This window comes from Neomonachus schauinslandi, chromosome 13 (genome assembly GCF_002201575.2).
Source record: "Neomonachus schauinslandi chromosome 13, ASM220157v2, whole genome shotgun sequence".
NCBI lineage: Eukaryota > Metazoa > Chordata > Mammalia > Carnivora > Phocidae > Neomonachus > Neomonachus schauinslandi.
The window spans coordinates 88284481-88298099 of record NC_058415.1 but is presented as its reverse complement, the minus strand read 5'-3'; the positions used below and the strand labels follow the sequence as shown (position 1 = coordinate 88298099).

The following is a 13619-nucleotide window of genomic DNA, read 5'->3' as shown; positions in this document are numbered from 1 at the left end:
CCCATCCCGGGGAGAGCTCAGCGACCTGAAATCATGACAGCTAACAGAAGGACAAAGGTCCAAGCTGCTGGACAGTCTATATGCCACGGACTCCAAAGTGGGTGAGCAAGACGATCCAGGGGGGTGTGGAAAGAAAGCATTATAATAATGTGGATTTTTTAACGTAAACGTTTACGTCTAAGTGCACGTTTTTGGTGTATTTTATAATACACATGTCTGTGTTAGTACGTATATATACTTAGGCTGCACATGTGACTTTTTTTTAAACTAATATGGGTGCACAACAAAAAAAATTTGGGACTCCTGATATGGCTAAACATCTCATTTTTCTGGCTTTGTCCTGCCCCTTCCCACTCATCTGTGGTCCATCAGAGCATCCCCCAGGAGCCTCTACAAACCCAGATTCCCGGGGTTTTGCTGGGAGAGTAGCAACTGCTACATCAGGGCAGCCAAACTCAAAGGAGAGCAGGGCACAGGGGAGACAGGAGGTCAGTGTCTGCGGGCATGATTCCTCCTGACACCTGAGACCCCCGGGCACCATCGCACCTCCCCCGCACGTCTAGGCACAGTGGCCGACAGAGTCTTTTCTCAGAGACCATGCGTGGACACCAGCTCTGTGCCGCGGGTGTCTCTTGGCTCCATCAGTTCCAGTGAGCTTTTCGTATCAGTGCTTTCACAACAAGCTGCTCATCGTTTGGTTCAATATTTATTATTGTTCTATCTGCCCTGCAAGAGCAACCACAAATGCTGTGAATAATACATGAAAAGTCGAGTCTGTTCTCAGTCGGTTTCATAAGCACCTGTGCCTACCTGACCAAACTAACCGCTGAAGCCAATAGTTCCTAATGATTCCCAGAAGGAGGGGCAGGATGCTGTGCAGAGAGGAGAACCTTCCTCTTTTCAAAGCTGGATCACTAACGAGGAATCTGCCTGCCCTTCTATGCAGGTTCCCTCGCTGCTTCCCATCTGCCTGCACTGGCCCTGAGGATGTAGACTCCTCTGGGTGTCTGGTGGGGCTGGGGGGACATACCAGTCTCTCCTGGGCCCTTGGAGTGGGGCGTCTCAGGCACATCAGTGGGGTCTTTGTGCTCCGCAGCTTTCCTGGAGGTTCTTGTCTTGGTGGGCAGCTCTGGGGCCTGCAGCAAAGTACTTGCAACCCCTCGCACACCTTTTTTCCCCAGTTCCTTTTCCACTTCTACGAAAACAAAACCAAAAATCAGTGGCCATCAGTAATGGTGTCAGTTTGGTATGCTGGTGTTTTTTGTTTTTTTTCTCCTCAGGCAAGAGTGGTCATCCACGCAAAGTTACAGAGAAGAGATACAGATGCTGAGAAGACCGCACTCGGTACTTTTCAGAGTTGGGCATGGCTGTAAGACAGCTCCATGCTCAACACTTCTGCCCAGTTCTCCGGTCTCAGAGAACTTTGCTGGTCTGGGCTTTTCTAGCAGGAAGTGAACTAAAGGGCCTGGCTGTCCCTTCCATCCTGACCTCTCACCCCACTGCTGCAGGCACCCCCAGGAATGGGCACTTTACCATCTGATATGCTGGATTCCTGGAACATTGTCTCAAAGGCTTGGTGGATTTCAGCAAAGGAGGGCCGGTCAGAGGGATTCCACTGCCAACCTGGACGGACGAAACCCAGTCAGACCATGCACGGGGTCCTGCTAACAAGTTGGGGGCTAGGAATTCTCAAGGAAAGTCTGGTAATGAAAAAAGCACCCCTGGGGTGCCTGGGTGGCTCAGTCAGTTAAGCATCTGCCTTCGGCTCAGGTCATGATCTCAGGGTCTTGGGATCAAGCCCTGTGTCGGGCTCCCTGCCGACTCTCTCTCTCTCTCTACCGCATTCCCCACTTGAGCTCTCTCAAAAAAAAAAAAAAAAAAAGGCATCCCAATCCTGCTAACCATCTTTTGCTGTGACAAGCTAAAGTGACAAATGTCACTGTGTCCTATTACAGACATTAAGAATTCGAAAAGACTGTAGATATTGGCAGGAATATGGATTGTAAAACCCCAGAGAGACGTGACAGCAAGAACTACATTTATAAATCTTTTCCCCAGCCCCACTCTAACAAGTGCAGAGAATCACTAAGTCAAATAAACGGCTTGCCTTCTATTTTACCCTTACTTCTGGGTTATCAAAGTCTGAAATCCTCATCAGTAAAGAAATGTTAATTAAAACAAGATTAACATGAGGATTTATTTTTTTAAGTAGGCTCCATGCCCAGTGTGGAGTCCAGTGCGAGACTTGAACTCACGACACTGACATCAAGACCTGAGCTGAGGTCAAGAGCTGGATGCTTAACCAACTGAGTCACCCAAGTGCCCCAAGATTAATGTGAGGATTAAGGACTGATGAAGCCCCATGTTGGCGAGAGCACAGAGTTACTCTCCTACACTTCTGGAGGGAGTATAAATTGGTACACCTTTCCTGGAAAACAATTTGGTAAAATCAAAATTTAAAATGCAAATAGCCCTTTGAACCAATGGTTCAACTTTTAGAAATCCCAGCATAATGCACGGAGGTATACGTAAAAGGGTGTTCATCCTTGTTTTGTTTATAATGGCAAAAGCCAAACAAATGTGCAAAACCACCAAATGTCCACCAAAATGGGACTGGATGAATGAATAAATCATTTAATGGGAAGTTAAACAGCTATATAGAAATAAGGGAGTGGGGAGAGGGAGAGACGTCTTTGAAATATGGACACAAAAGATACGCCCGTGTGCAAAAAAAAAAGTTGAGGGAATGATTTTATATATATAAATATATATATATATGATAAGACCAACTAGATAAACATCACCCGGAGTATCTACCTACTACAGCAGAGTATTTGCAGGTAGGGCCCAGGAATTTGTATTTATTATTAAGAAATCCAAGTTTGATACCCATCAATCCCATTTTTGCATTAAGAACAAGCCAAAAAAACCCCTCACATATAAACACTATGTATAAACACCGTGCAGAGAAACAAGTCTGAGTCAGCATGCGCCTATCCGCTACGCTGGCTGGTTCTGAAGAATGTGAATTAAGGAAGGGGAGGAGTACTTCACTCTGGGAATACACTCCTGGACGGTAATTTCTCACAGCGCCCACAAAGAATTTTTAGAACTGGCTGGGGAAGGCTCACATGCGCGCATCAGTTCGTAAACCTTCTCCGGGCAGCCTTCCGGGCGCTCCATGCGGTAGTCCTTCTCTAGCAGCTCATACACCTGGGACAGGTCAATTCCCGGGTAAGGCGACATGCCATAGGTGGCAATTTCCCAAAGCAGTACGCCAAAAGCTACAAAAAAAGGGAAGAGAAAGCTGGTTCAAGAGGTATGAAATTTAACTATCATTCATTTAAAATTGGTTACCTCTGCAATGGACATTAGAAGTTACACCCTCAGAAGCAAGCCAGGCACATTTTACCGGGCTTAATGACCAAGAGCCCAGGACAGGATGAGATGGTAACACCCTGCCCCTTCCAAAACATGCTAGAGGGGAGAAGAAACTGGGTTGATCGGCCCCTCCAGTGTCTCTGAGGTCATGTGACCACCTTGCTGGGATTTATGGTAGAGGGCACCTAGGGCTGCAAGTCGGGAGGCCACTGCTACTCCTAGCTCTGAGACCAACTAGCTCAGTGTCTAAGACAAGCCACCTCTTTCTGGTGTACAGTATCACCTCCAAGGCCCCTTCCGACTCCAAACATTTCATAAAAATCATATAAAATCGGGGTGCCTGGGTGGCTCAGTCGGTTAAACATACGACTCTTGATTTCAGCTCAGGTCATGATCTCAGGGTCATGAGATTGAGCCCCGTATGGGGCTCCATGCTCCATGTGGAGTACGCTTGAGATTCTCTCCCTCTGCCCCTTCCCCCACTCACGTGCATGCTCTCGCTCTCAAAATAAATAAAATCTTTAAATAAATATTTGGAAGTTTTGAAAGCCCAGATTATAGCCTTGAAATTCCAGATCTCATTAAAGGGACCAGGACTTCTTGGGAGAAATGGGTGATTCAGGTCTAGGGCAGGGAATGAACGTGGAATATCTTTATCGCTCCAGACAGCACAGATGCTATTAAAGACTACAAGGGTCTTGTCAAAACCAGGAGCAATCTGAAGTTCCCATTGGCCAAACAAGAGACAATTGGAGTATCAATAAGGAAAAGAACTACAGTGGATTAAAATATATTCAAACATGTCATATATATATATGTGTATATATATATATATATATATATACACACACACATATATACATATCTCATAATAGTGTCACAAAAGAAAGAAACCCCAAAAATCTACTTGGTCATCACTGGAGGGTATTAAAAAACTGACTCGTTTGTGTGAACACGGTGGACAACAGCGAGGAAGCTAACAACAATGCTGTCCTTCCCAAATGAACTGTATACTAACCCCCCCTCCCTTAACCAAACAGTAGTGAAGGTTTCTTCTTGCAGAAGTACTAAGCTAACGAGTGAATTAAGAGTGACAGAATGAGAGAGGCACCACGGGGTAACCCTCATAAATGAGTGGATCTAGGCACTGGGTATCAGGAGCTGCTAAAATCACACAAGAGATGCTGATGAAATAGCACACCACGGCGCATGATGTCGTCCTGCTGAAAGAAGTCAAACCCGAGGATGACCCAGCGGTCCAGACCCACCTGCCCACTTACTAGGAGGGACAGAGGAACACACTAAACCACAGCGCGGGGATGCAGTGTGGGAGACATGGAAGGACACGTGAGAGGGTTTCTTCAACAGACAGACAGCAAGGGCAGTGAAAAGATGGAGCGGAGCTAAGGGACCAGACTGAGGGCGCATCGACCGCCCACCTGGTGTGAACAGTACCCGGATCTCAATTCAAACAGACCGTAAAAGTAGGATTTTTACGACTCAGTTGGAAATGTGAACACTGTATCATGATATTCAGAAATTATTGTCAATTTGAGGAGGAAGGGCAATGTGGTTACAAGAGTAAAAAAGCCATCTTTAAGAGACTCATACTGAAATATTTGTGGACAAAATCATATGCTATCGGGATCTGCTTCAAAACAGTCAGGGTCGGGGGAGGGGGCGGGATAGAGGGTGCAGGAGCGCCATGAGCTGATGGCCGGGAAAGGTGGGTGATGCGTGCGTGGGGCTCATGATGCAACTCCACCTTCTTCAGTGTATGCTTACTACCTGCCACGATAAGTTCTTTAACAAAAGGTAAAAATACTGGCCCATGAAGCTGCCAAGGGCAATATCCAATTTAAAGCCCAAACCAAACTACACAGCATTCCCTGCTCAGAAGACCCTGGGTGCCTGCAGGGCTGGCTAACTGTCCCCGCAAACCCAAGCAGCATGCTTTGGATGAAGATGGTAAGTTGCGGCGGGGGGGGGGGGGGGGGGGAAGGTAATCTGAATTATTCTGGGAAGAAAATGCTGGCTTTTACTTCATTTTGGAGAGAAAATAGGAGTGAAGACTGTAAAGTGGGAAAGAAAAAAAATAAAGGATTAAGCGATAAAGAAAAATAAAGGAAGGACTGAGAAAGAGGCAGTGAAAAGGCAAGAAGAGCGAGGAAAACGGGAGAAGGAGCCCACCCTGGCAGCGAGGGCCGACCGGGAGCAGCAGCAGTCCTTACCCCAGACGTCGGACTTGATGGAGAACTTGTTGTAGGCCAGGCTTTCTGGCGCCGTCCACTTGATCGGGAACTTGGCCCCAGCATGGGCTGTGTAGGTATCCCCTGTCATTAACCTGCTCAGGCCGAAATCAGCCACCTTCACCAAGTGGTTCTCCCCTACCAGGCAGTTTCGGGCAGCAAGATCTCTGGGAAAAGCAAGCATTCACCCATGAGTTGTGGCCAGCTTTCCCGGCCTCACGAATCCACCACCAGCGAGTGAAGGCGCACTCCCGGCAACTGCGTCCAGTGGCCCGGGGGACGTGTGTGAAACCCCAGCGGGAGCAGCGCTCATCCCTCAGCATCTGCCTGAGCGCCCACCGAGGTGAGAGGCAGCAGAGGGGCAAGTTCGTGACCCTGGGCCTCCGTTACCCTCATCCCTATGATGAAGCTGATAGCGGCAGCGCCTACTTCTTAGGGCTGTGGTGAGCGGTCATGAGCTAATACGTAAAGTGTTTCCGCTGATGCCTGCACACCTCCGGTCCCCTAAGGGTCTGCCCGGTTAGGACAGCTCTACGCCAGGCAGGGGGAACAAAGGCAGCAGCCAGTCCTCAACTTCCATCAGAGGGAGTCTCCATTTGGCCTACCCAGACTTGATAAAGGACAAAATAAAATAAAGCCCACAGCATTTTCCCCCCAAATTGTGTTTCGCACTCTCCTATTTCCTTCTGATGCTTATCCGAATGTATCCTACAAATTCTCTCCTGTATAATCAGCTTCTTCTCGCCTCCTGATTGTCCCAGGGAGATAGGAGTCTAATCTCTGGTTCATGGATGTTAACCATGAAATCCCAAGGCAAAATGGAACCGAGGAATGAGAAGAGGCAGCACCTTCAGGCGATGGCTGCCTAAGATAGCCTGATCATCAGCAATCAGACAGAAATTAAATGCAGAAGACTTGTGTGCGTAACAGGATTTTGGTAAAGCATTTTAAGTTCGTGAAATGAAGAGGGAACGGATCTAGCCATGCAAAGCAAACCAGAAGTCAAGAAATCTCAATTTGCAGCCTCAGAGGGTTCACCTTCTTGAGTGACAGGAGCACTGAATCAGGCTCTCACGCAGCACAGGAAATCTGTCTTACAAGAAACGGACAGCCCTTCACACATGCTACTCTTATTCCTCACTATGAAATCTCATGTACGGGCTTCATACTTGAGTTAATTGGGTAGGAAAGTTCATAGCGGTGGTGTGGAGAACATCTTGTATAAAAGTCACCGGCAAAGCCCATCAGGCCCTGTCCTGCTTAGGCCATCACTTTGCTAGGAAGCCATTTCCGCCAGCAAGGAATGCGAACACCAACATAATTGTGGCACGCTTGAAGGTCAAAACACTCCAGGCTTCAAAACAGCAAAGCCGCTTAATTTAGAACTACATACACACAGTTCTGACAATCGCGGAAACATCCCTGAACCAGAGGACAGCGAGTTAAGTGGAGAATGAAATGATAATAAAGAGAAAGGAGGGAGAAAACACGCAATGCAAAAAACAAAGCCCGTGCGCCAGCTATGACCGCGAGCCCGTGTAGAAGCCACGCCAGCCTCCCCCGGGGGGGAGGTCATTACTGATGAGTGTCCGCCTCGCACTCTGCTTCCCGGGGAGCGCTGATTATCAGGAAGGAGGCCTTTGATGAACTTCACTTAGTATTCCACGTAGTCCAGAACGGTGCTGAGGGGAACTATTTCTTACCACAGGGATCCAGTGCTCGGCGGGCCCAGGGTCTAGGCCTGCTGAGTTTGGTCCTGAATGCATGTCTGAAGCTGGCGAGGTCAGGAACCCAGCATCTGCCTTTGGTCCAAGGCCCACCATGTTGCCAGCACTAAAGCGAGTGGCTGAGCCCTAAGACCCCGTAGGCTGGAGATTTTTGTAAAAGGCTGCCGGCCCCACGCTCACTCCGTGGCTCTTCTGCTTCGCCCGGCTCCTACCTGTGGATGAAGTTCTTCTTCTCAAGGTACTCCATGGCCGACGAGATCTGAGTGGCCATGTACAGCAGTACCACAGCGTTCACCTCCTGCCGGTTACACTCTCTCAGGTAATCCAACAGGTTCCCATAGGTCATGAACTCAGTGATTATATAGAACGGGGGCTCCCGGGTACAGACCCCTGCCAACAAGAAAGACATCGGGGGCTTTGGTGTGCTGTTCTGCTCCCGAGTGCACCAACCCCGGCCAGAAAAGAGCATGACAGTAAAGGGCTCCTGAAACGGGTTCTGTCTCTGCCCCTAAGTCTGGGGTCCAACCTCTACCACAGCTCCAAGCACTCAGGGCTTGTGATCACGTTTCCTGGGGGAGGTATGTGGCCATGCTCTTCTCTTCCTCTCGGGCACTTGAACCCCAATGAAGAGGCTGCCACCGAGTTCAGAGGCAAAGGTCGGGCACACACGGAACAGCCTACAGCACTGTCCGTTCACCTCCAAAACGGGGAGGTCTGCTTACAGAGTAACTGCAGTGAAGGGACTCTGGAAAATTCTTGTCTCAGAAGCCATTTGAGATTTGCCTTTGACTGCTTTTAGGTATCGATTTAAAATAATAACGTCCTCCCCCCCCGCCTTAAAAAAAAAACAGGGGGGCGCCTGGGTGGCTCAGTCAGTTAAGTATCTGACTCTAGGTTTTGCCTCAGGTCACGATCTCAGGGTCCTGAGATTGAGCCCCTCATTGGGCTCCATGCTGGGTGTGGAATCTGCTTAAGATTCTCTCTCCCTCTCCCTCTGCCCCCCGCCTTAAAAAAAGAAAGAAAAAAAAAAAATAAAGTAATAACATATTCTCTCTCTCTCTCTCTCACACACACACACACCATCCCACATCGGCTTCCTTTTTATCATGGGCTGAATGTTGGCAGAGGACAGATGTCCACATCAGAAATCTTCATGCAGCAAGCCATTTATCTCTTCCTTCACAGCACCTGCACCACCCCGAGAGGGTTTAATGAAAAGGCCCTCTCTTCAGAACTTTGCACACTCACCGAGTAACTGTACTAGATTGGGGTGCTTGATCTCTTTCATTACTGCAGCTTCTTTCAAGAACTCCTCCACCTCCATGGTGTCCTCCTGTGGAAGAAAAGGGGGTAAAGTTGTTTCAGCAAGGACAGTGTTTAAGTGGGAAGGTACAGCTTGCATGGTTAATACAAACTGGAGCTTCGACCGACAACCACCCTGGCCCACCAGTGCCGACCCGCACATTGCACCAGACAGATTCCCTGTAGCCGATCGTCACCCCGACAGCACAGAGAATTTTCCCCTTTGGTGCTGAACTTGTGAATTCTCACCCAGGGCAATAAATAGATGTTGGGAACTTGCTTCTAGGGGCTGCTATGTAGAGGATATTTCTATTTCCCTAAGGAATAGCTGGTTTCCAAGGAGTCCTAAAACAATGAACATTAAAAAAAAAAAATCACCTGAAGAATCAGAAACATACCTAATTAATGGAAGAGACCCTGATGACACAAGAAGATACTATTCTACCAAAGAAGAACCACACCTCAAAATATGATAGAGAATGCTGAAATGCAGAGGATTCTGAAAACGTGGCGTCATGGGGGTCTTAAGGAAGCAATCACCACTACCTACACGAGGTAGATTTACTCAGGTTCTAAAATAATCCTCTGTAGCAGCCCCCCTAACGATGGATTCACGAGGTCACGTTTTAGCAAGTTCACTGTATCTAAATGCCACGAAGAGACAAAGATATTAGCAAATGCCCAGAGCAAACCTGATGCTGTTTCCACATTTCCTCAGGTGCCGTGGGTCGAGGCTCAACTCTGGAGTGCTGTGCACCTCGCCCCGCACATGGCGGCTGGCCCTACTACGCAGGAGCCTTCTGTGGCTTGCGTCAGGTAAACCTCTTTTGACTTAAAGAACGGACTGTCCTCTGACTAATCACCACAAGCAGCAGGTGGGGGGAGTGACCCGGTCTGCTGTGAGAGCCCGCTTACAAAGGCCAGCGGGAGAAGCAGGACGCCTCCCTCTGAGTTTCAGCATGGAGTCTAAGTTTGTCTGGAGAGAAAGACTGCACGGCGGATGAGGAGTGATCTGGAAAACCAGACTCACCCAAGAGGAAAGCTTTAGCAACTTTTTAAAAAAATGTATTTATTTGAGAGAGAGAGCAAGAGAGAGAGCGCGCGCGCGCACACACACACGTGTGCACACGCAGGGAGGGGCAGATGGAGAGGGAAACCCTAGCAGACTCCCTGCTGAGTGCGGAGCCCATGTGGGGCTCGATCCCACGACCGATCATGACCTGAGCTGAAGGCAGACGCTTAACCGACTGAGCCACCCAGGCGCCCCAACCTTATTTTCAATGTGGCACCTTATACATCATACCTGCCTCTCCGGGAGACGATGAGCTCACGTGTCCTTACTGCGGCATCACCGTGGCCACGCCATTCCTACCCCCGGAGGTGGGGAACGCTTCCAGAGGACAGGTCATCCTCTCCCTAGCGTGTGCCTGCTGTGGTCAGTCATGTTTACAAGCGGAGCACGACTGCTGAGGACACGTGTCAGCCCATTACCACTTAGCCCTGGGCTCTGTGAGGCGGAGACTCAAACAATTTACTGCTCTTTAGCAATGGTCAGCTGCTCTAATGTCAATTAAACATTGCTGGTAGTCACCGCATCAAGCTGTACAGGGGACAAGAACTCATTCCTGCCACCGCCCCATTGGCTGTTCCATTCTTCGGAGTCCTCTCTGCTCCTTAACACGCTCAGCAGACCGTGCCATTCGTGCGTGGAGCGCTCTGATCCGCCGGGTGACACGCTAATGTCAAGGCTGGAGAGCACACGCCTGCTGGAGTCGGCGAGTCGATGCTGCTCACGTAAGGACCAGAGGCTTCAAGAATCTTGCCTGGCCAGCAACATGTTCAAAACGCAGCTCTCAAATAAAGCTTTCTAAACAAGTGGAGTTTTCCTTTATAAAAGCGCCACATAATAAACCACCCACAGTGAAATCATTTCAGAAAGATCATGTGCTCTTATAGCTACAGACTCTTTTCTAAAAGAACCATGTCTGGATCTTGAGAGGCGTGGACACACAGAAGGAACAACAGGGCTTTCAAAGGCACCCCTCTCCTCTTTTTGTCTGTCTCGCTCTCCCCTCACTCATACACACGCACATACACGTGTGGACAGTATAAATAACTCCTTGTTTTTTTTCTTTCAGGACCATCAGTGTAAACTTGTCTCCCCCTGGTGGAATCAGGCCTGGTTCAATTTGCAATGGAAACCACTAGCACCATCAGACTTTTGTAGCTGCATTAAACCGCAAACACCCCCGATGCTATCCTGTTCTATTCCTTGACTTTTATTTAAAAACTTTCCATCATCTTTTTTTGAAAGGTCTTCCATTTACGGAGTAAAATAAAATGAACTCCAATCAATGAGGGTGAAGGCAACACTGAGTGAAGGCTGAGTTTCGGCCCTGTCTGTTGGGAGGGTGGTGGGTCAGCCGGGCTCTCCTCACGGGGACTGACCAGCCTGGCCCAGATGCACACGAAGGCCTGGCCAGTATAAGGGCTGGTTCAGAGGGTGGCTCTGAGTTACACAGACCAAGCCCGGCCACTGCGTGGCCATGCCAAGTTCTCACATGCCAGATAGCGAGGTTTCTCTGAACCCAAATGGGGAGAAGAGCTGCATCTGCCTCGTGGGCAGGACTCCACCAGCGGGACCCGCTTTTACTATACTGAAAACAGGTGATCTCTATGCCTGGGAAGCAGGCTAAATACAGCACTAGTATGAGAGACAGTTAACACTGCTTTCGGTCGTTCTCACAGAGACACATTCTCCGGCCCCAGGATCTCACGGGTGCTTTCTACCCAGCCTCACCCTTTCTGCTCACTGGCCTCCCCCTGAGCGTAGGCAGGCTACGGCGTTAACAAAGAACAGCGTTCGTGTAAATGGCTCAGCGTCCCACTGGTGCTGCACAGCCCCGAGTGCCCTTAATGCCTCCCTGAGTCTCAGCAGGGACCATGGCCCCGGAGCAGGGTCCACAGAGAGCTCAGTTTCCACATCTGTCCCTGGTTCTCAACCAAATGTGCGCTGAGCAAGGCTGCCACCACGGTGAAGTGCCAGCCCGCAGCCTGCAGAGATGGGGCCGCAGAGATGGGGCAGAGCTCCAGAGCCAGGCCGAGGAAGGGGGTTCCCCAACCAGATGCACGAGAAACCACCTCACACAGAACCCCCCGAGCCCTGGTCCTCAAACTCGCAGGTGTATCTAGCTCACAGGCAGAGCAGAAGCCACTGCAAGAGCGAGCAACACGGCAACAGTGGGCTCCGAGGGCTGCCTCTCTCCCTGGGCACAGCCCCTCGGGGAGTCAGAAAGCTGGAGCACGCGACGGTCCAGTGCCGCCATGGAGCCCTTCCTTCTCTGCTCGTACAACAAAAACCAAACCCAAGCAGACTGTGTTGGCAAGGACAGGGGCATCAAGGCACTCTGCCAGCACTGCTGGTCGAGTACAAATTGGTACACGCTCTTCGATCTAGTGTACTCTGGGGAGCTGACCACCAGGACAGTCTCCACACATCCAACAAGAATCCCTATGGCACAGTCTGTAATAACTGTGCGGGAAAGTGCGGGAAAAAACACAAATGCCCGCTGAAGGCTGGTGTATGTTGAAATACATCCATGCAGAAACAAGACCACCTTACGTCCACTGACGAGGAACGACTGCCAGATACACGGGCGCCAGGGGACACAGAGCAGTGTCCAAGCACGCTGCCGTACGGGTTCAGAAAGATACCCACAGGCGGACTATTTCTGGAAAGTCACAAAAGTCAAGGGTAGAAGATACTATGAGCATACGTTACCTATTTGAAAAATAAAGAAGTGAGTACAATTTTAAGTCTCAACATTTTCCAACAACGTTATTTCCCACCATTTCAATGGTAAATCTGTCAGTAGCTTACGAGTCAATCCTAATGCCACCCGATCAATGGTAGTCTTTCCCAAATTCTATGACTTCCATGTTTCATGGGGAAAAAAACGGACTTATAAACAAACTTTTGGAATATGGCTCATTTGAAACATGGGGCTTTCTTGTACTGGACAGCTGGTTCTCTTAGGCACATGCCACCTGTCACATTGATAATACACAGGTAGAGGTAAGCCTACGACCTGCTGAATTATGTCAGAACTCAAACCAGCAGTTTGAGCAGTGGGCCTTTGCTTTAATTCTAGTTTCCCACCCACAGAGGTCAGCCTAGTGCACTCCTGTTTCCCCATCTCTTCTGGTCTCAGACCCCAAAGGTACAGGACCCAATGCCTGGTGGATCAATATGGAGCCCGGGCTAAAGCGGGGGGGCCACCTGTGCCACCTCAAGAGGGGCCAGCAACACAAAACAGGTGTGTGGGGGGGGAGCAGATGGAGACTCAGGTGCCCAGCTGGGTCCTAGGGAGAAAGGGAGATCCAGCTGCAGGCTGAGGGGAAGTGAATGTGGGCGGGGAAGGGGATTTCTAAGACTTGTAACTGTGCTTTGTGTATTTTTCATGGTGTGTGAGGAGTAAGAACCGGGGTGACAATTAAGGAAAGAAGAAAGGAGCTGGGCTTTGAGGCAGGCTGCCTGGGCTGGAACCCTGGCTCTGCGGCTCACTGGCTCACGCCGGGCCAGTTACCCCGCCTCCCTCCACTGCAGTTTCCTCAAGCCTACGACGGTGGTGGTGCTGGACCCGGAGAACCCTTCCCTTAGGGTGGTTGAAAGGATTAAATGAGAGGCTACAGATGGAGCACTCAGACCCTGCCGGGCACATAGCAAGAGCTCAATAAACATTAGCCATCACTGTCATTTAGAACCCAACTTCTCCAGTGGAGACAAATGCCCAAAATAGTGACACTAATCTTATTTGACAAGTGGGAAACCTACTGTAGACATGTGCTTTGTGCAGGGGAGGCGGAAGAAGCGGTAATTTATCTAGCAGTTGCTTAGTACCATAATTTGGGTTGACCTATATCTCTAGAATATGATGCATTCCCTTTTCCCTAATTAGCT

The 13619-nt window shown here is 49.5% G+C and overlaps 1 protein-coding gene across 3 annotated transcripts in view; it reads right to left on the bottom strand.

Annotated features, from left to right (window-relative positions):
- Positions 1-13619, bottom strand: part of ABL1 (ABL proto-oncogene 1, non-receptor tyrosine kinase) — a 137506-nt gene that overhangs the window by 4774 nt on the left and 119113 nt on the right. For all 3 annotated transcript variants that reach the window (XM_044920502.1, XM_021691288.2, XM_021691287.2), the window contains 6 exons: positions 8606-8690; positions 7570-7747; positions 5613-5797; positions 3132-3284; positions 1534-1623; positions 1031-1195 (listed from right to left, as the gene is read on the bottom strand). In XM_044920502.1, coding sequence (XP_044776437.1) covers positions 1031-1195; positions 1534-1623; positions 3132-3284; positions 5613-5797; positions 7570-7747; positions 8606-8690 — 856 coding nt within the window. The remainder of the gene's footprint in view (positions 1-1030; positions 1196-1533; positions 1624-3131; positions 3285-5612; positions 5798-7569; positions 7748-8605; positions 8691-13619) is intronic.